The sequence below is a fragment of the Calonectris borealis genome, chromosome 9 (assembly GCF_964195595.1).
Source record: "Calonectris borealis chromosome 9, bCalBor7.hap1.2, whole genome shotgun sequence".
Taxonomy (NCBI): domain Eukaryota; kingdom Metazoa; phylum Chordata; class Aves; order Procellariiformes; family Procellariidae; genus Calonectris; species Calonectris borealis.
Window position 1 is genome coordinate 17332036 of NC_134320.1, and position 25928 is coordinate 17357963.

Sequence of the window (25928 nt, forward strand, 5' to 3'; positions counted from 1 at the left end):
GGAGCCCTGCAGCTCGCTTGCATTGGACTCTTCTCTCCCCAACTATTACAGGTGGAAGAGATGAACCCCATCCAGAACACCAATACTGCCTGCTAAGACTGGCACTATGGACAGATTCTCCAGCTTTCCAAGTTTCTTCTCAGCTTTGAAAACCCCTGAGGAAGCTTACAAAGCCCCCAAAATCTTCTCAAAATTGGCTAGAAAGCAATTGCTGGCCCAGTAATAAAAACCCATTTGTGACACAGAGGAAGTCATACAGGAAGTTAGCCTAGATATCTTCAAGATAAACATACAAGACCCATCTTTGTTTAAAGCCAGGTGGTTAAATCTACAGTAGCCACAGTTGGCGACAGCCATCATGCCAGGAGAACGCAGCTGTACAACTGCTTCTTCATTTGACCAGGAATTGGTCACCAACAGAGCAATCTGTGGGGCTGCCAAATAGTCTACACCACCTCCATCCTGCCCTAAACTCGCAGCACAGCTAGCCTTGGCACCTGGGTTTTAGACACACTTCACTCCCAGAGCTTTCATTGTCTTCAAAGGATTCTTGTTGCCTTTGATTGCAAGAAAAGCAGCGCCAAACTATCGAATTAATAGCTCCCCCACCTTCGGCCATCGCCTCTGGCCCCTGGCCTGCTAATGCATTTTGATTTGTGTGTGAATAACATATCCCTGGAACTTTTCCATCGTAACAAGTTTAGGAAAAAATACCTTGTGCTATAAAGGAAGTAATAATATCGGGTTTGGAAAACTATATAGCAGTTTGAACGGACTTGAAAGCCTACACCATCGCACTCCCTTTACTGCCAAGACAAAGCCTGTCAGACTCCCGTGTCCTGTAGGAACAAGCTGCACAGTTCGTCCTTTCCTGAGGGAGAACACAGGCCCTTCCTGAAGTCCCCTGGGGAAGGGGAGGAGGAGCTGGGGGCGAAGCTGCTGCTTGCACCTCCTTCCACAGCTAACAAAGCATCCCCTGACAATACGTAACCTACTAAAGCAGCCCTTCACGTTCACCGGAGGTGGGAAAGGAAATACGAGGTTTAATTTGCAGCCAAGAATATTTAGCCTGGACAGTAGGAAAGACTGTCCAAGGATGAAGACAACGCTACTATGGAATGGACTGACAAGGGATGTTGTGGGAGCTCCATCTGCAGATGTCTTCAAGGGGATGCTAGATAAAATTTTGTTGGGATTGACAAACGGGGAATGGGTTTAGCTGTATTGTGTGCCTTGGGATCTTTCTACAACTCTGTGAAAAACTGTTTTAAGAAAACTACTTTTGCTGATATGAATGGAGGACAGTATTCATCTCATTTAACCCTGAAAGACACAAAACAAACCTGTCTCAGACGCCCACCTAAAGAAAAGATGACAGACCTTCTCCACAGACTACAGAGGACTAGAGGGCCACCCTGGACAACAAAGCTGTCTTCCAGGCTGCTGAAGTTCATCCAGATGAATCCCACTTGAAGACAGCCTGTGCAGCTCTGCACAGGTGGAAGTTTCTGAGAGCAAAAGGCCTTTTAGAGGTCGAAAGATAGAGAAGGTAGAAAAACAGAGGCTATAAGCAGGGTGCAGATATTTACCAGGTAAGAAACAGTCATTGGAAAAGCTTACCAGGATACACTGGATTCCCCATCACTTGAAGCGTTTCAGTCAGGGAAAGCGTTCGGTGAGGGTTTGGTGCTGTCCCAGGTCCTCTGAGGTGAGAGGTGAAGGTCAGGCTGTGTGGTGACCAGTGGTATTTTTGAAGCAGATTGGACTGGACCGGGAACAATCCCGATTATTTACGGCAATGACAGCCTAGAAACAAATTCCTAGAAGAGACAAGCTTTGCAAACCACAATTCTTTCTACTCTCCCCATAACAGTTCGAATAATGTTCCTCCATTCAGCTGCAAAGCAAGGTGCTTGGCTCTGCTGTCACCCGATCACAACTCAAATTAGAGAATATTTGTGGGCAACCTCCGCATATAACCCACCTCTGCAGATTACCTCATGGTTTAGGAATGGAGTGCTCTCTGCTGCAAAGGCACACATTTTTAATAACAGCGCAAAATTCATCAAGAGATAGCCAGTACAAGCAGGGAGTAGCCTCTCTTGTGACATGTTCCTAGCATCCTTGCTTCACCCAACAGTGAAAGAGGCTCTTGAATTAAGTATGTTGAGGAGCCACACAGTGAAATTTTGAACCCGAAAGAGGGAGAGAGATGGAGGATATGAAGCATAATTGCAGGTGGAGGTTAGGAGAAAGTAAATACCATTTGACTTGAAAAAATAATTTCACACGCTAGCAAACAAAAATGAAATTTATAAGGAGTTTATTGGATTGGTAAAATGTAATAAAAAAGCATTTGTGATACTTCTTCTGCAAAGAAAAAAGGCATCTGGCAATTTTGCATATTTATTTTCCCTTACAAAACATTAGAAAAGCATAACTGATAAAAAGGATAACAACTGAAAGAGCAGAGCAAAGAAGAAAATACATCTCAATATAATTGGATAATGCATAATAAAAATACAGAAAACACATGCTTAAAACAGCTTTCATTCTCTTACTTTAAAAAGTCATTTTACGTGTTGAATAAAAAATATACGCCGGTTGCTCTGAAAATTGCAGTTTAGAAGAGGTAACTAGCTGAGAACAAAATATATATATCTATATATATTTATAAATATAGAAAACGTGTATATGCTGCATCTGTCCTCAGAACAAACTCGAATAAATGGTTTTCAATTCATGCGCACAAGTTACCAGAGAAAAAACTTCATATATTACCTAGCGGACCAATCCTGTAAGGTGCTGATTGCATTTCCTGAGTGCCCTCAAAGCCCTGTGGAAGTAGTCAGTGAAGGAGACAAGTGGCCTGACGGGTTCAGTGAGAAGGGAGGCTACTCAGCAGCTCACAGGACGTGCACTCAGCAACTCGCAGGATTTGAGAAAACTCCAATGGCAGCAGGATTGGGCCCCTCACAGACGTGGGTAGTGCTTGTGCTCAGCAAGGGGTAAAACTCTGGTACTCCCAAGCTCTGACACATAGGAGACCAGTCCTACAAGCTCAAGTAATGTTACTTCATTAGGATCTGAGGGCATGGAGTGTGCAGCAGAAGGCATCCCTCACATAGGGAATGCCTGCTTGTGCCCCTTTCTTGCCCGGATACCTAGGCTAGTGATTCACATTTAAAAGGAAGATGCTTCCCATACCACCGAGAGCCTCCGTCTGCTGGAACAGGACAAGGAGAAGCGTGGTCAGCCACGCTCCCCTCCCAACTGCAACAAAGGCAACAATGCAAAACCTTCTCTATCTCAAGGGCTAAACCAACAGCTACCATAAAGCTGAAATACCACCTCAAACCTGGCCTAGTCATCCACTATGAATTACTGCACATCCAATAAACATCATCACCAGTAACCCTAGAGCAGACAGGTCTACAGTTGGCAGGGATAGGCCAAAGCATAGCAGCTTCATAGGACAAATATATTCCTGGGGGCACTCCCCCCTTGCAGTTTGGAAGAGCTAAGCCAATCTCCCAGCCCTCGCGGGGTTCGCCATGGGGCATTTAGCCAAGAGGAATCCTTCTGGAATGACCCATGTGTGGTTCAGACCCCCTTCTATCAGGGTAAAGCCAGTGCGAGCTATTAGGCTCTGAAACACAACAAACCTCTGCTGTTTGTTCCGAGGTGGAAAGCGCCGTTAGCAAAACTGCAGAATTAGTATTCCTGGTCTCTCATTTGACTAACTGGAGAGAAGGCACTGGAGGCTGCCCTCCAGTCTCTCTGACAGTCCAAAACACAAGCCGTGGCATGGGAAGTTATAGGACCCTTAAGGAAGTCGAAGTCTCACCAAGGCAGATCCTGTCTAGCAAGATCATGAGAAAGTCCAAGCATAACTCTGCTCTGCCCATACCTCTACCGACACTCAGTCCCCACTCTCCAGAGGGACAGCAGAGGAGGTCACAGTGGTGCAGTACTCAGCACCAAAACATCAAACCTTTCCCTTTGCTGCATTGCCAATAAACCTTGCATTTCCTCTCTGACCACAGCAGGGATAGAGTTTTAGGAAACTTACCTAAAACATGATTTTGAGGATTGAAAGTGAGAGCACATTAGCCTTTTTAATACAGTAGCACCGATCAAACACCCAGCCTTTGGTTCACCTTCAGATTTTCTCTAACGTTATATATAAAGCGGATAATGGAGTACTTATAAGAGACAATATTAAGCGAATAAAAACTCCAGATATGAATGACTCTGGAGTTCTGATAAGACAGAGACGTTTGAGGAGATATACCCAAGTACCTCCGCTATTGAACGGTTGCCTAACAGGCAATGAGGTGTGTTAAGCAAGACGACAAGCAGTGCTGATGGGATAAAGCCATTGCTTTGCTTGTCCCAGTGGAGAGCAGATGCTTAAAATTAACCTCTTGCTTCTGTTCTACATCATTCTTATAGTTCTCATCCCTGCTTGGCACTAGGGCTATTTCTCTGCTGCCCATAAAGGAGCACCGCAGGTCTCCGAAAAGGCACATAGTGAAGAAAGTGGAATACGCTTTTTGTAAAGGCAGCTCAGTTAACAGCCTACTCTTCACCTTGCTGGTTGTTCTGCTTAGATGCTTGTCAGGTGCTCAGCTACTTAGGCATTAGGCACATTAGAAATACTACTGTTTAGGTGAATAAAGCAAAGAACTAGATCAGGCTCAGGGGACAAGGCAGAAAATGTCTATTTGCCAAACTGAAATGGGTTTCCAACCCATACAGAATTGTCAGTAAGGCACCGGCAGATGTAAAAAAGTGCCCCAGTTCTGTGTTTTCAATGGGTACCATCTCAACATAGTTGAAACGCAAACCACAACCTCCGGCTGTGCATTTCAGTGCAAACTGCTCTTATCTCATACAGCCCTGAATGAAACATTAGCACAAAGGCAGCCTAATTGGAACAGGATCTTCTCCTCCCTCCCTGCAAATCCTAATCATTGCACACAATCCCATAGCTAACAGCAGAGCAAAAACACCTGTTTCTGGCAAAATACTTGCACTAGGAAGGCAGGATCAAGCTCTAGGCTGGACACAGACTCACCACGGGGAGCAGCTCTGACTATGGAGAGGATGAGGTGGACCCTGCTTCGTTAGCAGGCTTTCCCTGCTCTCATGCTGCAGCAGTGTGGCAAGCTGGAGCAAACGTTTGCAGAGAAGGTGCTGGGCTCTAGTTTAGGGAACACTTCAGAGAGTGGCATTTTTCTCCTTGGTCACAACTAAGGAAGACAATAAAAGCAACAAGAAACTACACTGAATGGCCATCTCCCTTTCATTTTGAAATCTGAGCACCTTCCCAAATGAAGGCATTCCTCCCATCTAGAATTCATGTTTGGAAAGCCTCCCTATATCAGAACTAGATAATATTCTGGTTGCATTTTCTGGTCCTAAACTCCAGGGGAGCTTTCCTAGACAGAGCTCCTAACTTTGTTTTAATTCAGTGCCCAAACCAAAATGGCTCCATATCATACAGGGACCAGAGCAAGACTAGGACACAACAAATGACGAGTAAAAATAATGATACCATGAAAAAGCCCATGGTCCTGACTATCAGAAATGCTGAATAAGCAAAGCTTCTATGGAACAAAATTAGCAGATGTAGGAACAGCCATTAAAAAAAAAAAATCAGAGCAATTATGCCCTTTATTTTTTGCCATGTTTATTATTTTCACCTCTCTCTTCTCACAGATGAAATAGGGCAGGCCAGTTCTTTTTGCTATTCAAGTCGGCTTTGCTCTCTGGGCTGTCACGCTGCTGGCACAGACCTGCGGAGACAGGACTTCCCGCACTTCAGGAGAATGCTGAAGTGGGGCTATTTTTTTTAAACATCAAACTATTCCTGTTCACCACACACTCTGCTTCCAAAAATAAAACAAGCATCCGAGTCTTTAAATAAGCGGACAGGCCCTTTAAAGTTTCATAACAATGTTTTAAACCTGGGGTAGGAGGGATGGGAACAGGAATACATTTTCCTACTTATGAGAAATAATGAAGAAACCAACATTTCTGGATATGAAATGCTGGGTAATAACAAATCAGAGGTCTGTTGCTGAGCCTGTTCTGCCAGCCAGCCCCTGTGAAAAAAAGATAACGAGAAAGGGTTTTTTTTCACTGATGAACTTAAAATGAAAGGAGGGACAATACACAGGAAGGAAGAAGGTAGACAGGTACATGGCATGGAAATGACTTGCCTGGAGCAACGACACAAGTAGGCAGAAAAATGGCAAATATAACCTGTCTCCTTATTCCCTTAGCCCTGTCCCCAAAACTAGTCTGGGAATGAATTGGGGGAAGGGGAGGAGGGAGCAGCAATTTGAACACGGCAGATGCTCCAGTTTAAACCATATCTTCCCAAAGAGGAACCGAGGGTGGGGGCAGGGGAGATGACTATTATTAATGTCCTTCCGTATATAGCAAAGCAGACATCCTGCATAATGGCAACACAATACATCAATAATAGCCCAAGAATAGCTTCCTACCGGTTTTTTTCCCCTGACAGTTAGAAACATAAAGAGAAAAATCAAGCTGCTGAGATAAATAGCTGAGTCTCCACCCCCACCTCAAATTGCCTTGGCATATTTTAAGAGATAAATGGTTCTATGAGAAATTTAAATAGCTTTCTCTTTTCATTTTTGGCAGCTGCAGGAACTGGGTCAGGTGTAGAAATTATTAATTTTAAAGCCTGAAAAACCCATGTTTGAAAGTAAGGTTTTTTTCCTTTAAAGCATCAACTTTCTTAGAAGTAGAGTTAGAAAAAAATTAAAAAATAATTGAGTCTTTTTTTTTAAAAAAGAAGTCAGACCAAAAATAATTAAATAACAGTGCAAGCTGCAGAAAAGGGACAATTTGCATAACAGTTTAATGGACATTAAAAGTATCCATAGTGAATTGTTAGTATTTTTTTTGCAGAGAGTATAGTATTTGCACAATGGCTTTCGTTCCTCTTGATCAAACATAGCACTGGGAGTATGCCTTGAAGAAAAAGACTGGGGGGCACCATTCTGTGGTTTTACCCTAACTTTAGTGCACGTTTCCAAAGAGACAAGAGATTACTGCCAGAGTGACCAGCACAAAACACTTTCACAAGAAGCCCATTTACTCATTGCTAGGTCTGTGGATTGACAGCGCAGTGAGCTGATCTGCCTGAGGCTGCGCTCGCTGCTCCTCGGAGCTGGTGAACCTGGTACTGAACCATGTGTAAATCACTGCCTTCCCCCTTCCACTCAAGTTACTCTTGCTTTACATTGATACCAGGATTTGTAGCCCAGCTTCTCTCCATGATGCCAAAAGCCATCTCCCTCTTCATGCCACATGTGGAAGGATCTCTTTGCAACCATAAAACCCTGAATCTTACAGAAAAGAAAAGGTCAAATCCTGTAGAAACTGCTCTGAGCAAAGAAATGCTGATATATACACTCCCTCACAGGATAGCACATTAGTTAAAACCTGTAAAAGGTTCAAATTTCCAGTCCTACAAAGACTCCAAGATCTTGAAAGATACTCAGTTGGCATGCAGCCCACGTCGCTGCACGGCTGGTAAAATCCCCCCTGTTCCCCGTGCTCTGTTCTGTGTCCCAAATCAGCCGGATACCTGAGAAGGAGGAGGACTCCCTCGTTTAGACTCGCTGCACCTCCGCAGGGCTCACGGCTTGTGCTCCTCTTCCCTTAGTGACCAATCAAAAATTTAAAAGGTGACAAAGACACAGATGTAAATAGAACTGTGGTGCCTAGAAAGTCAGAGCACAGATAGAATCAGAAGACAGACTGTAATTACAGGCCCTGCTACTTATTACATAGGCCAGTTGTGCTACATGAGCCTTCAGTGGAAACTTCCTCTGTAATTAATAAAGGAGAAACAGAATACTTTTGCAATCACTTTTCTAGCTTTCACTGTGGGGGTCCAATCCTGCCATCCTGGATTAGCTCTAATCATAGTCAATCTTTCTCTGCATAAACTGTAGGCATCTGTTCTGTAAGACTGAAAAAAAAAGAAAAAAAAGGAAAAAACCCTCATTGCAAAGCTACACCACGCAATCAAGAAGGAAAGGAAATCGATCCTGAAAACCCCCACCCAGATCATAATCTGACAATGTTTTCAAGGCACCTGGCAAAAAGGAAGAAGAAAGAAGAATGCTATGAAATATTTAAAATGCTACTTCTGTCAGGAACACGTGAGAGGGGAAAGGTGAGTTTGAAAGGGCTACATTATTTGTAAGCCAAAACCTGAAAGCACCACCTTTTGCATAGGAGCATGAGATGCCCTTGGCCCAAGCCAGAGCGGTCCTGAGAACAAGTACCAGGCGCTGATTCAACAGGGACTGGAATGACAAAGTCAAGGCTGTGTGTGAGCAGGATCAAAGCAGCTGTCCTGCACACCATGGTATGTACCATGGGACGTCAAGGGTAAGGCAAATGAGGGAGTTAATAATACAGTAAAAAAGCTGCATGTTCGCAGCCCATAACTGATCCTCCTCATCTAAAGCTTCAATCGGATTTTCAACAGCATGGGAAATAGGGCATCCCCAAGGGAGGATTTCTCCTAAAAGCACTTCTCTTACTGCTGAGACTCTTACCACGGAGAGACATGCAAGGCAGGGGAAACTGCCCTGTGAGATCTGAGATGCACTGAATGGCACTTTGCTTTGCTCCTGCACCCAGGACCTTGCCCTCTCCATTCTCAAATCCCCACTGGTGTGGAGCACATTTGCAGAAAGTTCTCAGCCAGGCCTGACCACTGGGCTAATCCAAACCTGCATCACAAAAAGCAGGCACAGAAAGAGGCTGGACATGCCCAGCTGTCATAAGGAGGGGAGCAATCAAGCAGACACTCAGGAGTTATGCTCAGCTGCGCCTTTGCCTTGGTCACACCCACCTGCCTGCTGTACAGTTCCAGTAGAAACCATAAAAGACTTCAGGACAAGCACTGGGCATCCAAATGGGATCAAAATGATCCTGAAACGCTGAAACAAAAGACACTTTGGAACAAAACTGGCACAGCCACAATCCCCACAACGCTTGCGTAAGACAGAAAGAAAGAATCCCTAGAACGTATTTATCAAAAGCCATTTTATGCAGATTTTTCCTTCTGAATATTTAAAAGATGTGAATATTAAACTTCAGAGATTCTTAATACGTTCCAAAGCCCCACGGACCTTTGAAATGCTAGCGCATCAATATGTAACATCTAATCTTGTCAAAAAAGAAAAAAGGGGGGAGGGGGGGGAAGAAATGCTATTCATCCTCTGCACATAGAGGTTACAGTGAGAATCCCAAGGAAAAAAAAAAAAACTTCCAGCATCTTATGCAATAGGTTAAATTTACTCTGGTTGGGAAAGTTTCATTTTCTGCAAGAGAGAAAGTGCCTGTACGTGCATTGCTGCTGGAAGCTTCTTCTGAAGTGTGAGGCTGAAAGCCTCTGTAGCTGGATTACAGTAAGTAGTTTATTAAAAAAAGCCAAGGCTTGTGGCTTTGCATCCTGTTCCAGTCCCATGTAGTCTCAGGATCCCCCCTCCAAAGGCCAGCAGACAGTGCGCCACCTAAAAATCCATTCTAGTCCAAAATGCTGTGGTTGAAATGGCTTTGCTTGTTTATAAAGTTTAGTGTTTCGTATCGCTTGCATCTGACCTTCAGCAGAAAGAAAAGCTCAGTTAAATTGTGCAAATATGTACCAAATGGGAGCAAGGGAAAGCAGCCAAAAATGCTGCATGAGCTTTTGCGGGGCTGCAGCCTTTTAGGAGCACCAGTGAGATGAACTGGATGAGAGGCCAAATTGATTCAGGCTCCAGGCAGGAGCTTAAAACACCATGACATCCAAATTCACAAAGAAAATGTTCTGTTACTGCAACCCCAAATTTCCTGCACATGAAAACACTGTTTTCTTTCATCTTTAGGAGATGCTCGTTCTGTAATCCGACATTTAAAAATGAACAAACAAACAGGAGTCAGCTGACAAAGGGTTCTTGCTGGTGAATGGAAGTAGGTCACTCTGAGTATTTTGCCTTTACAGTCTGGCTTAATATTAGTGTTGTACACAAAACAGTAGCAAAACAGCACTGGAGACAGGGAAAGACTCTAATTTTGTCTTTTCTATGAAAATTAGCATTAACATTCTGCATTAATGTACAATGCCTCCCCAGTACCTCATATCTGGTTAATTAAAAAAAAAAAAAAACAACACACCAAACCAAACAAAAAACACAAAACCAACCCACAAAGCAAGCCACACACTAAATTAAACAACGACAAAAAGCCCTTACTGGTCAGCCTGCATTTAAAGACATCTAAGTATGAGTAATCGGGCAGAGAGGAATTTTCCTGAAGGAACATAAAAGAAAATGAAAGCTCTACATACAAGACCAAATAAAATCTTCTGTCTCTCACGAATGCAAATTCTGGCTGCCCTTTTACACAAACATATTAAAGGAATAAAACTGGAAGAAAAAATAAAAGAGGAAAAACTAACAAATTTGGTTTTGGAGAAAAAAAATATTTAAAAACAAACAAACTATCCTTCAAACAAATTTCTTCATGATAAATCCCTGCAATCATGTGGTTCTAAATTACATGGTTAAATATGACTGAAAAAGTAAGGCACAATTTCATAATCATTTTAAAAGCAATAATTATAATCATTTTCTTTGATATCCATGTGGCAGGCCACTGATACTATGGATGCGCAAAACTACTTGATTAAAGATCTGGAAAAGTTTTTCCAACTACTAGCTAAGACTCACAATACCTCTGTGAAGTAAGTAACATACCATCTCCACTGCAAAGATGAGTGCACATTCAGCAAATGGAAAAAGCGGGCAAGAGAGCTGCTTGCGCACAAAGGGAAGCAGAGGCAAAAAAGTGGAGACACCCCAAGTGTCATGTTCCCAGCAAGGGACTCTAATCCCTGGAAATGTAAAGGTAATGCCACCACCTGGGGCTTCTGTTTCCTTCCTCATTTCCCAAAAGATCTAGGTATGATGAGAAATGTGGACAAACAGCAAAATTAAAAAAAAAAAAAAGTTTGAACTGAGTGCTCTTGATACCAGCGATCAACCCCATTGCTTCCACATGTACCATGAAGCCAAAGAAACTAGGAACACGTAGCCAGGAATAAAGCCCAGTGAGATTAAAGTAGCAATGCTCAATATTGCAGCCTGTATTTCTACTTAGTTGTAGCCCCACACCACCTTACATGTGTGCGTGAGTGCATATGCCAGAGCGGTCTTCGAGTGTTTGAGCTTAGTTTTTTTTCAGATCACGGCAGAGAATTTCCAGGCTGAAATGAGAGCTCTTCCCCAACGTTCACCAGGAAACCTAACGAGGTTATGGTTTTTTCCCTAGATTTTTAGATGCTGGATGAATGTTATAATTTCACAAGTTTAAAGCCTACTCTCTCTCATGCTCCAAATGCCAGTCGGGCAATCCACTGTTGCAAATTCAAAGTTGAAATGCTGAGGAAGCCAGGTAGTATTTCTAGAAATATTTAAGAAGAAATGCCATTCCCAAGCCCAGAAGGGTGCATGGAGATGAAGTTCAATCAGTATCTCTTGATCTTCATGGCAGTTGCCATAACGTGCTTACATTGTTCAGTAATTTCAGGGGAAAAAAAAAAAACTAAGAAGAAAATTGCAATTGCCACAGAAAAAGACCCTGGCATTCTCCACAGCCAGCCACTCCATGGCTTTAAGACGGGACAGAAAAATGAACCCAACAAAAGTAACACTTATTTTAAGAAGAGTCACATTATTTGGATTGTTCTAACAAAGGAAACAGTGACTTCAAAGTTAGCAAAACTAGTTAAAAATAGGGAAAAAATATCTTGTGAAAAGTTTCAATGCTTTTTTTATTTCACCAGGTCCAATATTGGACTATTTCCCAAAAACACATGTGCTTGTTTTTAAATAGAATTTTTATCCAAAGAAGTTTTCAAAATTGTCACAGAAACTTTAATTTACCAGCAGAAGAAACCCAAGAACTACAAAAAAACTAAGACATGGGTTTTTGAGAAATGAAAATATTTGTTAACAATTCTGAAATTTATTTAGATAAAAATTCAATGTGGTTTTAATTATAATAGCAAGAAAAGAAACCGTTGTGGATAACATTGCAAAAAGAGAGAATTTCTCATTTAAAAAAATGGCCCTTCCGACATCACATAATTTAGTGTAAAAATTGTGACCAGCTCTAACTGGAAATAGCATTCTCGCATCTCTCTCTCAGTTTATACTTTACTAACCTCTAGATAGTACTAAGTAGTTCTGCTATCCTTTGGCAACAAACCCTCAATTAACCATCACTAGTGTTTTCTCGTGGGAATTTCACCACAATGAGATTCTTCAGCACATCTCTCTGCTAGCCCTGACTTACAGTATCAAAGTCTATATAAAGGTGTAGTCAACCCAACTCGGTGAACAAATAGCAAATTAATATGATGAACCAGCTGCAGTAACCAGATATCAATAGCAAACAGTTATAAACTGAAATCCTTTCTGAGCCATTCAGCTGAAGCACCAGGTGTCTAACATTTATCTCTGATGCTGAAGGAGGGCAAAGACACAGGATTTCCTTCAAGGACCTTCTCTTGGGTCCTGTTATCCCTTGTGTGCTGGACTTTCTCAAAATCAAAAGGAACCAGCATTTACCAAACCTAAGCTAGGCTTGGCTGACCATGGCCAGGCAGCAGCCATAACAGGTCCAAAGAGATTTCAGTATGACTTGTTGCATGTTCTCTTCAACAACCACCACCATTTCTCTAAAGGACACTTTTTTCCTCACTCTTCTCAGGCACATTTTGCTGATAGGCAGAAAGTCAACTTAAGGCCTGTGTCTCATGAAAGTCTCGCTCCTGCCGTCAGGATGAACGCTATTATGTAGAGTTCACTACGATAAACACTTTGGTACTCCCCGACACCTCTATGATTAAATCATTACCCAAGTGTTTTGCAGCCGTAATAAAAATCTAAGAATTAAAATATTAAAAAAACAAAAACAAAATTAAAGGTGCATTATCTGATAAGCTAAGGCAATGTTGTTGCTTTCTGTTTTCTAAAGCAACATTCAGGCAACGATTAAAATAAGTGACAATAAACCCATCACATTCACAAAATACTAGCATTAGCCTTGGGGATACGCTTCAGGATTGGGCTGTAACCAAGGCAACCCAATCTTCTGCAGAAAGTTTAAGTAGACAGTTTTAAAGCCATGGTTCAAAGATACCATAAATCTGTCTGTAGGGCTACTTGTGACATATGGAAAGTGCCACAGCCACCCGACATGAAGCACTGATCTTGTAATAACTCATCCTCCTGTTGTCCAAATGCTATATTGGATCAGCCACCATGTGCCCTCCTGCAGTTGGCGTAAGGGCGACACAGGAGCCATTTCATGTGTTTTGGGTAATTTGACAGAAATTTGTCTGTGCCCACATCCTACCCAGATCAAATCTGTATGACTGGGTGATACAGAATCAGTCTGGTGTTAATGACTGTAGACCCAATGGCTTATGTCACACCATGCAATGGCTTTAAGCCTGTGCTTAAACAAACCCCATGGGCTTAAATATTTTGCTAAATTAGAACCTGATCCTGGATCCTCCTGGGCCCCATCTGGCCACACAAATCATGGGATCAGGCCCTACTTGCCAATAAATGCTAGACAAAGCCAAAGCAGCATAAGCAAAAACTCTACAGACTTGAACAGAAATGTCTGTGTGATCTTCCAATTCTTTCTGAAAGGAACAGTTTGGACGTTACCACAGCCACTGATGACGTGAATTTTTATCATGGCTAAGAAGTGCACCTTAAGAAAAGCAAGGTCTCTTTGGCAAAAAGACTCCTTCTTTGGAACAGATAAAACAGGATATATTATAAATATGTGATAAATATTGTGATGAAGCAATATCCCAGTGGTTCTTAATTGCAGTGCAATTGAGATAAGTCCACCAGCATTTCCTAATTAAATCCTGAAGCATCAGAGGGGAGATTTCCATACACATGCGGGTGATGAGAGCCTCTGTGATGTATATACATTTATGCAATATCTTCCGAATATATTTATAGCAATTTTAGAAGCCAAAACCACACGCATTACAGAAAATAAAGAGTATTTTGGATGCTCACTCCTTCCAACAGGCAGATGGCTTTGGTGTTTCAGGGGTGAAAATAAAAGCATGATAGTACCTTTGTCCAGATGTGTCAGGTCTAAAAATTAGCCACAGTACCTCAAATATCAACACTGCTCAATCTTTGTCAAAAGATCTTCCATCCATGGACTATTTAATGCTTGAAAAGTTTGGCGCTCACCTCCCTGCACACCAGCCCACCTCACCACAGCACCCTAATAACACAGAGGATTCAGATCTAGATCTCCTGGCTGGCCCTTAGCTTTGAAATGGGCTGGAATCCCAAACCTACATACCAGCAAACTTTTCTGGAAAGAGAAGACAGAACTCCAAAAATCAGTAGTTTGGGCCAATCTGTGATTAGTTTAATTCCCATAACGTCCCTAGGAAGTTGGAAAGAAGCCCTCTCGGGCAGAAGACGAGAAGCCATATGACTTGCTCCAAGTCCAGCCTATGGCAGGGCCACAAAAAGCCCAAAGGCTCTGGACTTCGGTCCTCCTTAGTCTAGGCCACATCCTGCAGGAAGGCACAATAGCTCGTTTCCATCAGTTACCCCAGTGTTACTCAGGTGAGTCTCATCAGCCACTTGATTTAACACTAATAAGAATAAGGAAGATCAGAGCTACATTTGCTGCCTGATGAATGGCTTATCCTGCACCCGAGTGCATCACGTCCTCCCCTGTGCTTGCAGAGACGCAAAATCCTCCACAGGGATACAATGGTGTTAGCAATCCCAGCTCTGACCCCCTGCGTTTTTGTAGGGTTAGTTCAAACTTGATTTTCTCAATAGTGCAAGGGTTTTTTTGACTGGTGGTGGTGCAGACTGCATGTAAAGAAGTGAGCTCAAAAGTACCTTACGTGCCACAGTTCAGGGAGCAGGAGCCCAGATGGAACCTGGCAGGAGTCATGGTGCAAAAAAAAAAAAAAAAAAAAAAAATCTGTTTACGTCTGAGGCAGTAAAATTCTTGAAGGCCAGGGCAGAAATCTAGTATAAAAAGGCAAACTGCTTCAGCACAGCCACTATGGTGGAGAACGATTTCTTTTGCTTAATGATGCCACCCTTCTACAAAGAAGGATTCATTCTGAGCTGTGAATTTTGGGAGTCTTCCCTGACACCGGTGGAGTTTGCCAACCTATAAACCGTGTAAGGAACAGAGGTTTCAGACTGGTATTTCTGTATTTGAATTTACTGTATACAGCTAAAGCTATTAAATTTCACAGTGCTCTTCCATAAAGGTTAGTGCTAAACTGAAAGGAAATGCACCATTTGCAGGAGCTGCAGTGAGTATCTCAATTTTTCATCTTTGTTTCCTATCAGTCTAGCTCATCTAACTTTTCTTTTCTTTTTAGCATTAGTGGGTATAATTATATCAGGCTTCTGCTATAGAGAATAAAGATGAAAGCACCACATTCTTATTGTTTTTCAGTGGGTGCATGAAAAAAAATTCTTGTAACTTACTCTTGAAAAGTACCAGTTTGTCACGTATATGGTCAATCAGCCTGCAACTGTTTCAGTTCTGCTTCTTAATTTGTTAAGTGCAAAGAAAGGTATTTTCTTTAATTACATCTGCAAATAAGATATTAATGTCAATTCAGTGATATGAAAATTACTCCCTCACTATGTAATTTGCACCTTAGTTATTATGGGTTTCATGAACAAGAATATTATAGCTGCTCAGAATGCTGTGGATTTCTAATTTTTTTAATTTTTTTTTTTTAATTAACCAAACTAAAAAAAAAACCACCAACACGAGAAAAAAAGATCATCCGTGCCCAGCTTTTATTTACCTTGGCGTATGTATTAATTCTGGACAAAAGATGAAAATGCTGCTGCTGCTGGCCCAGCACTCTTCTGCAACGACATTTCACCAAAGAGAAGTTATAAGTGGTTGGGATGAAAATGAAAGAGGAAAAAAAAATGCTTACTTTTTGGAATGGCATAGAGAAGGGTTTAATACCTTAAGATTAAAACTGAACAACAGCATGTACTTAGGAGGATCCTTTTTGCTGTTGTTGAAATAAGATCCGTAATTTTTTTAATGAGAACTCCACATCATGCGTGTTAACACCAGAGAAATGTATATCCCAAGGCTCGATTCAATCCCTGTTATAGTTGAAGGAAAATCTTCCCATTGCAATAAACAGGAGATGGAATAAGACTCTATTGCTTAAGTGTCTACCCAGAAACCAACACTGCCAGTGGTTCCACTAGATTGGGGTGTGTGAGAAAGTGGCATAAAACTTTTTTTTTCTGAGCATTGCTTTGCACTGCAGTTCTATGTAATAATTTTTTTTTTTTTAAACCACTGGGATTTTAAAAATGTCTTTCCAGCCCCACATCCTTAAAAGACCTTCTCAACAGACATGATTGGCTTATACCTCTGGTAAATCAAAAGCACATTGTGTGTGTGTGTGTAGTGTGTGTGTGTGTAGTGTATAGTGTGTGCAAGCTCACATCTTTCTGTGATTACTCATACATTGTGAATTGGAAGCATCACTACTGAATAAATTTATGCAATAGCAAAATATAATTTCATAAGAAAAAGAAAAAACCCTATTGAACTGGAAGGGAATGGAGACAAGTAAGGGCCTAAGAAAAAAAAGATATACATAACAAATTATGTCCCAAGGATACAAGGTCACACCTACACTCTTAGGTGCAGTACAGTCGAAATTGCATTGTTTGTGTTGTGATGAGAGGAGTGCTGGGTCTGCTCTCAACACCTTCTAGGGCAGTGGAGCTACTTCTGCTGGTGATCCAGATCCTATTAAAGTCAAAGGGAAGCTCCCCATGACTTCAATGAGAGCTGGTCAGGTTCTCAAAATAACTTGGGAGAAAGAACTAGCTCAGCCACTTTCACCTACTACCTCCATGTACTTCTTAAGAGACAGGAATCAAACACAGAAATATAGTTAGGACCATGTTCAGACCTCCTTCTACAGGCAGATAACTTAGGTGCAGTGACCACCTCTCTCCATCAGGTGCAGAGACAGCAGGTGGCCTGACTCACTCACCACCCTCCTGAAAAGCCATGTCTAAATCAGGTGCCTGTCATGGGCAGTCTGAACATGGCCTCTTGAACTGCCCTCTTGTTCCAAGGCCTTCCAGTTTTACTTTTTTTAAAACAGAGATTCAGACCCTAGGCTGGAAAGAAATCATGCAAAGCTTGTGCAATATCCCCCAATGGGCATCCTGGGGAGGGTCACAGTTGATACTCAGAGATCAGTGCTGGCCTTGGCGGTCAGAGCCTGGATCCGAGCAGAGTTGCAGGTCTTGCAAAGGATGTGCCCGTCCAGAGGGTAACAGCCCTGATTGTCCCCTTCAGACAGGAGGCCACCACAGTCCTAGGAAATAAGCAGACAGAAAGAGCAAAGTAAATACGAAAGAAGCGCAAGATTAACTGAAGAATCTATTGTCAAAGAAATTCTCTCCTCACTCTCCACCTTGTAACAGGATCCAGCCTGAGTCAGCGTAAAGCATGAAGCTGAGGTACGTGATTGTCTTTCATGATTAAGCCATTTCCTGATAAGAGACAATGCTGCAGAGAAAATGGTTTCCCACGCTCGCTGCTGAGTTTAATCCAATTGAAAATAAAACGAGATTATTCCCTTCACATTTCTGAGGAAGGAAAGGTCTTTAGCATTGGAGAAAACATCAAACTTAAGCACGTATTTATTAATGCAAAAAAGGATAAAGAAGCATCACTGGGAAGGAAGTTTGGTACCAATATCTGACTACAGGTAATCTCCTTTGGAAGAGTTAATGCCACAAAGCTATACCATCCATTCCAGGGGTGACAGCTAAGCAAACTTCCTGCCTGTCTCCCCTTACCAGACCTGTCACCTGTGTTTGTATTGCAATTGGCCCAAAAGGTTGTGGCTGAAAGGAGGATGTCACTGGGACAGGCACAGGGAAACCCCACTAAAAGGCCCAAAACCCGCTGCAGACCTCAGCCTCTAAGTACATAGGGCTAAGTACTCCCGCTAGGAAAGTTGGGAATAATCCCTCACTGTGTGATCAGGCAATCACTTGGCCAAAGGCTGCTGATGGAACTATGGTGAGGGGATTACGGGATTACGGCTTGCTTAGAGGCCATGCCTCTCCATCATAAATCTGTGTTTGTAAATACATCTGGCATACAAGTGGTAGAAAAAGGAGTATTGTTGTTGTTCCTTTTGAGGTAGTTGAGGCACATGGAGATCAAGGCCAAGTGAGTGCCCGTGTCTGGGCTCTCCACTGTATCTACTTCTGACATTCATGTGCGTGAAGTCTAAGTATCTCAGCAGCCAGTATGGGGACGTGCTGTATGACGAATTGGCTCTACAAAATTTAGTGTAGGAATGCCACAGCGCCTTTAAAAAACTGGGCCTAAGTAATGGGCTGATATGTACCCTAGAAGCCAAGGTCAGATTGAGAACTGAACCAGATGCTTCACGTCTCAGCCCAGACCTTTAAGCCTTAGTCCATCCTTCTTTCCGGTTAAAGTTATTAAAACCTGCAACTGCGATAAGAAATACATTTGGTCTCATTTTCTTACCCTGCCATCTGGCTGATGTATTATCCACCAAGTAACACTTACATTGAAGAATTCTTGAAGGTTCCCTAACACAGCTGTTCCCACATGTTAATTGCTTTAAGGTGATTTTTCTTCTCTGTCTTCAGATTCTTACCATCAAAATTATATGAAGTGCGTTATGAAACTGAACAGGAAAGTAGCACAAAAAGCATTGCACAAAACAAGAATGATCATGTTTATGTGTCCATTAAAATTCTTCAACCCAGAGCCATATGTTGAGTTTCCTGTACAATCTTGCTCAAATTCTAACATGCATTAGCTTTCATTTTAAGAACATAAACATGAGCAACATTTGTGTCCAAGCTATAATTTATGATGTTCTCAAATATTAAGCTCTAATTACCTGAGTCACATTCTCTTGCTCTCCTAATGAACCTGTTATAAACAAGGGACCTGATTTTCTTCTCATTTGCACTGATATAAATGAGGAAAAATTCCTTGCATGCTGAAGTCAGTGAAGTAATTTGATTGTATAGCCAGTGTTACAATAGGGTATGCCTGTCGTGCGTATAACATGAGGCAGTGATGAAATTAAGCCAACCTTTGCTTTCTGTCCTTCACGTGATTAGAATACTAACCTCACACCGGTAGCACTGGACATGGAAGTCACGATCCAAGGCGACAATGCGTACAGTCTCCTCTTGTCCTGGGGCCGGCATGATGGGCTCCTTACACACTGAACATCTCGGTGCAAATTTCCTGAAGAAAGAAGAGACAATCCCAGTCATCCTCAAACTCAGAGTAAAAGTTTTTGTTAACTGCACCAGCAAGCCAGAAATGTCTGCATTTGTACAAACACAAACACACATATGTACACATATGTCACAGTTTGCCGCTTTGCACAGCTGCCTCCTTGGAAAGACGACAGGAAGGAGCACTTTAGTCTTGCAATGCAATTTCAGGCTTGCAGAATATTAAAGAGCATTTTGCAGACTATTGGGAGAGGACTTCAAAAATATCTGACAGGCAGCAAAGCATATCCTGCTTGCCCTAATTAACAACCAAAGTGCCTGTTGAATGACGATTGTAATACCTCTGCACTGCCGTAACCATCAGGCTCAACTCCCAGCCTAACTCTAAGAAAGTCCATGCAATTCCTAAGGTTAGAAAGATGACCAGGATCTGCTTCAAGAACCTCTTTTGAAGACAATAGCAAAATATTAAAAATTGGAACTCGGAACAAATAGGTAAACGGTCTTAATAGAGATGGTAAAAAGATTTGCCTTACACGACACTATTTGTTGAGGTTTATCCCATCCATTTTAAACTTGAGACATCTTACCCACTTATGCACACGCTCCTGGCTGTGCTCACTCTCAAACAAGAAGCATAAGGGCAATTCTGACTAGCTGCGTTTTCTAGCTAAAACCAACTCTCAGTTACCCATTAGTAGGTTGCCCAGGCTTAAAAGGGAACAGGTCTGTGTGCAGAGACACCAACACTCTCTCTTCCACAGTCAGCCTGAGTATGGTGACAATCACTCACTGTGTGAAGGGACTGGCTTGAATCAGCTGGCTTAGTCAGCTCAGAGATCAAGAGGAGCACAGACCTTTCTTTTTCCCCTTATATTGCCCATTGTATGCCCTTCTGGCTAATTCACATATGTTCTGTATTAGCTCTGGTTTTGCTTCCCCCAATTGCCCATGAGAAGTGGCCATCTCTGCTCCCAGACAGGTAGAGATGCTTGAGAACATTTAGAATCATTATTTACTGCTGTTCAAAACCTATGGGTACCAATTCCCTGGCTGCAAATTCTACCCACAAAAAAAAAAAGAAACTTGTACCTACAAAATCTGCTGCCATGTAATGAGAGCCGGGGTCACAGGCTATGGAATGAGAGAGGGCAATGCTTATGGCAAACATCAGAACACGAGGAGATCAAAGGCCCTTCTCTTCTGAAATGCCTAGGAAAGATTGACTCTGCCACCCAGCCTGTCACATGAATCACCTCAGAATTAACTAGCTTAGAAAAGAAAAAAAAAGTCTATCTGTGCTAGGAGTAAAGAAAAGTGTCAATTTCACTGCCATCAGATGAAAGATGTCTGTAGCTGCAACCTAATGAAAAAATGAATTAAACAGTGGCTATAGCAAGTGCTCTGAAAAATAAGTTAAATGGATCATGATATGACCGGAACTGTAATCGCAGTTAATTATATGCTGCTTCATGCAGGCGCTTCCTTGTGCCATTTAGCTCAAATATGGTGCTTAAGAATACTTCAACATTTCTCTGTCCAGGCCACTGTGGGTAGTTCATTATGAGCCAAATATTAACTCCCAGGACCCAGAGATGACTCCTGCAGATTTCAGGGGATGTGGATGTGCTACTGTGGGGCCCAAGCTCAGAGGATAGCTAAGCAACAGTGTGAACATCAGGTACAGTGGTGTTATCAAGAGAAGGTACAAGACGTAGAGCTCTCAACCTCCAGACCAGGAGGATATGTCATCCCTGATCAATTAAAGTTGGGCTGGCTGAAGTGCTGCTAAACGTGTGGTTGCCCAAAGACATTCTGAGTGTCACACTAGGTCTCACGCTATTCCCGTCATCTTCCCCTCAATCTTTCACTCAATGATTTTTGTGTCCTTTCCCTGGATTGACAGCCTCCCACTTCCCACTCTCAGAGCCCTGAGGTCCACATCCAGTCACTGCCAAAAGACTTCAACATGGGACATAGCTCTTGCTCCCAACCTTCCTCCTGAAGGCTTGTGAGCCCTTGGCCTGTGGGGCTTGGGGAAGGAGCAGTCTCCAAATCGTAAGTGGGTGTGAGGGAAACCCTTCAGGAGCCCAAGTGGTGCGTAAGCCTTCTGTTGGGCCTGTGCTCAGGACCAAGTTTTACCTTACATGCAACTGCTGGCACAGAAAAGCAAGGCAACACAGAAGCTGCCAATTAACCCAGCCTATCTGAGCTACAGGGAACATCCTCACGTTGGATCTTAACACGCTAGTTGATCATGGCTGCTTCCCTTCCTGTCAAGTCAACCTGCTTCTTCGAGCTTTCAGGCCCACACATTGATGTCACGAGGCTGTAATTAAGTCTACCCCCTTAGAAATTAAGAGATAAATGGTTGAGATGTAAACTCACATTTGTCAGTATTGATCTCCTCTTTTAATTGAGGGGTGTAATACGTCTATCTTTTCCATACAGGGGAAACATTTGTGCTCTGATTATATCTACCTGTCTTCCCTAGATTAATTATGATGATGGGGCTGGTAGCATGGCAGTGACAGAAACTACTTGCAACTATACCTTTCAACTTACTTTAAATAGCAGTTTCACTATAAATTATTACCACGGCTGTATTTTTAGCAGCTTTAAAAAGCTAATTAGCAACTAGAAACAAGAGGAGCTGAGAGCACCCTGTGGCCACCTAGATCCCTCCAGCCGGTAAGCAAACACCTGCAGAGTGCAACAGTGCAGGACTTCTCTTAATTGCTCGGTGGAAGAAGAGGGGAGATGCTGATGTGGAAGCAGAGGTACGGCAGCGAGGAGAAACATGCACATGCTGAGTGCAGGGGAAGGCAGGGGGAATGCAGAGCATTTAAAATGGAGGTTATCCATAAATTCAGATCCAAGCAAAACTGAGATCAAGCAGCACTGGCCCCTAACCAATTTGTCTTGTATGCCATGGTGTGCCTGCTTGGAGCAAAGCTCTGCCTACTATTTAAGAGCCCTAGAAGGAAGTGGTAGAGGGTTCAGATCTTTTTGGACACTCACAATAAAAAAGGAGGATTTTTAGGGACAAAAGAGAAAGACAATAAAGCAAAGCCACTGACAGCAGCTTGCGCCATACTTATGGAAATCCTCGATGCAGTGGATGTTCCCACCGGCATCCACGGTGAAGGGGATCCCATCCAGGCTGCGATGGCACATCACGCAGGTGAAGCAATGGGGATGGTAGGCCTTCCCAGTGGCTCGCAGGATCCTCTCCATGATGGGCTTTGCGCAGACGCTGCATTGCTCCAGCGTGTTCTGCAAACAAAACATACACAACAGATGTGAGCACCATCTCAGCAGGACATTTACAAAGGTCAATCGGGTTGGAGGCTGCTGCTGACCTACTTTAGAAGCTTTAGGTACTTTCTTTTCATTTCTTCTAGATAAGCACAGTACAGTCAACAAAGACTATGATAACAGCACAGGGCCTGGGTCAAGCCTTTAGTATGGTGTGAGAACGCAAACCAGAGGCTTCTCTCAGCAGCTCTGATAAATGATCAGAGATGGCCCATCAGGTGGCTGTATCTGAGACATCACAACTTCTGTAGCCAAGAGCACATGAAGGAGTTATGCAGCCTGCACTCCTGGGTTTTTGCCTCTGGACTGCCCAGTCTGAATGACCTTTTGCAGCTGAGTTGATTAGAGACAACCTCCACAACGTGCAGGAGCTCGAACTCCTGGGGCTACACAGAGACCCCACAACTGCTCTGCCAATGCAGCTCCCATAAAGGATCTTTACTGGCCTTGTAAAAAAATCTTGATCTTCCTCTCCCACCACAGAGACTACTGTTGAGTCTGGGGAGAGAACAAAGCAGTGTCTGCAATGAAAGCATTGCAAGGACAGGAGTTCAGGATGACTTAAACTGTTCATTTATCTCTGGCCCACGATGTTTGAGATAATGACTGTGAAATGCCAGCTGTAAGGCCATGATCCTTGCCACACAGGTTTTACATATTGGCCTGCTCCTGAAGCACTGGAGCCAAAAAAACCCCCACCTTTCAAGTGGGGTCCATTGAATGATTCATCTCATTTCAACCCTCACTCACCCTTGCAGTTAGTTATAGAAACACCAAGATAATTTTGCTTCAAGTCTGTGAGCCACACCGGCCCTTCTGACACCAATTGTGCAACTTACCCTTTCAAACCAAGCACCTTAAAGACACATGCCATGAATGGAGGGTGCAACCCACATAGATGCAAACAATAAATCTATGGCAATGATTTGGGTCATTTCACTGGACTTTAGGAAAGCAAACTTCACCTACTACTCCTGCTTGATGCATCTGGAGTTATCAAATAATGTTATCAACCAGTGTTTGAATCTTGGATGAGGTAGAATGTCTATGATTACAATATTGATTATGATTAAGATAGACAGGAATAAGAAGGAGGAAAAAAGGAAAGGAAAAAATCTAATGGGACAGAAATATAAAAAGCTGCTGGAAGGCAGATCATGTTGACAAACACAGGAAGGCTAAAGTTCTTCTGCTTCCTCATGCAACAAAATTCCCAGGGAAAGTAGTGCTTTGACTGACCGCATTGTTATTGCTTCTTTGAGCCAATATTCTCAGGGGCAAGATCCAGCCCTTACATGTGCAGCCAAAATGTATTGTCAGGAGATGAATCACCCAGGAGCTCAGAGAGGTTACTTCTACACTCACATATTTGCTATCGGACGTTATCTCTGGGCTGCAAATCACTGGTAAGATACAAACACAAAAATACCCAGGTTCACATCAGATCAAAAGGGTTGTTTTTGGAAAGGTCGATATGAAAAGTCCTGAATTTCAACCCATATGAGAACTGCCTCACACATTTGTAAAGAGAGCACAGCCAGACTAGCGTTGGTTTCAGACTGGATTTTGCTTTATGCCTTGTAATAATGGGCAGGAAAGAATTATTGCTGGCCTTTCTGTCTGGTTGCTGTCACCATCATCATCATTATAACAGTAGCTGGTATGCCAGAAAAAGCAAGGTCAATAATTTTCTCCTTGGAGAAATAACCTGGCAAATTTACCATTTTGCTTTGCATAAGCAGATCGCATCATCTCCGTCTGTATCCTTACCGTTCTCTGTATTGCCAAGGAATGAATGCAGCATAGCTGCAGATACCAATGGAAGATTGTGCCACTCGTAAGGCATTTTCTATGACAACTTCTGTATACGTGCAGGTATAGAGTGTTTGCCTCACCAAGTCACTGCTTGCTTCGTTTCCAACAGTTGCCAACAATGGAGGCCAAGGTATGAGAACAGGGCAAGCAAAACACAGCAATTCCTTAGGATATGCTCCCAGCCTCCAGCGATTTCTGGCTTAGGGACCTCCTGAGCCAGAGCTCATCTTCTCCGTACTTCACCTCAAGTGGGTGTTTCTCCCATGAACTTTCCTGATCGCTTTTTGAATTCTGATAAACACTGAGCACTCACAACATGGCCAGGAGTTTCATGGCTTACCTACACTTGGGGGCTGACCTGCTAAGCAGTGCCCCTGGTCTGCTACGACAGCCTGTATAACAGCACAACTGCGCACAGCCTACCTGGTGCTGTGAACAGAGTGGAAACCTGCAGCTGCAACCCACTCTGCGAAGGGACTTAACACCAAACTGTGTGGCCTGGAAATGCTCTCACTACTGATCTGATGCAACTCCTACTCACACGTTCTAGACACATGGAGTTTAAGACCGCAAGGAATCATTACAATCATCTTGTCTGACATCTCGTGTTAATGCTGACTTTGGTGGAAGCGTTGCAGTGACCAGGACAGCAGGTAATCATGCTTCTGGATTACGCCTTCAGCAAACGCGTCTTCTGCTTCCAAATCTCAGCTCAGTCACACTGTTTGACATTCTCGCAGCTAAGACAGACAAGCGTTTTAAATTAACCAGCTCCTGATTAAACCTTCTATACAACCTGAAAATCAGACCTGAGAAATTTATTCTTTTCATCCTTCCAAATCTGTACCAGTGAGAAAAAACAAAGTCATTAGTTGCAGACTCCAGCTCACTCCCTGTCTGGGAGTATATTTGCTTAAGCCTCTTTCCTTGCTAGAACCCTGGCTCAGACCCTTCTCTTCAAGGTGTTACCAGTAGATGCCAAAGGGAAAGCTTCCTTGATTCACACCCATTTGACATCAGGATGCTGTAAGGAAGGATTTGGCCTGCGGAGCTAACAGGTTTTTTTTTTTGATTCTTTAATCAGGTTATCCCACATGCCTAAATGCTGCCCCAGCAGCTAACAACCTGCACAAAGGTATTTCTGCACATTACAGGAACAGCATCCCTGTAGGATTATAAGTTTGGCTTCTTGATTTTGCTCTCTTTCACAGTTCAGCTAACTCTCCTAGCACCTCCTGGAGCTTTCAGGCATTCATAAAGCCAAACAAGATGAAGAAAAAAACCTAAACCACCCTGTTTTTCTTCTTTTCTCCCAAGCTGCCATTGCCAGCCCTCTCTGTAATCAACAGGTAGAGATGAGTGCATCTGATGAGCTAC

The 25928-nt window shown here is 42.9% G+C and overlaps 1 protein-coding gene across 13 annotated transcripts in view; it reads right to left on the reverse strand.

The window, feature by feature from the left end:
- Window positions 1–2306: 2306 nt before the first annotated feature.
- Window positions 2307–25928, reverse strand: part of LPP (LIM domain containing preferred translocation partner in lipoma) — a 349989-nt gene continuing 326367 nt past the window's right edge. For all 13 annotated transcript variants that reach the window (XM_075157104.1, XM_075157110.1, XM_075157103.1 and 10 more), the window contains 3 exons: window positions 22516–22694; window positions 19305–19425; window positions 2307–17494 (listed from right to left, as the gene is read on the reverse strand). In XM_075157104.1, coding sequence (XP_075013205.1) covers window positions 17366–17494; window positions 19305–19425; window positions 22516–22694 — 429 coding nt within the window. In that variant the 3' untranslated portion in view covers window positions 2307–17365. The remainder of the gene's footprint in view (window positions 17495–19304; window positions 19426–22515; window positions 22695–25928) is intronic.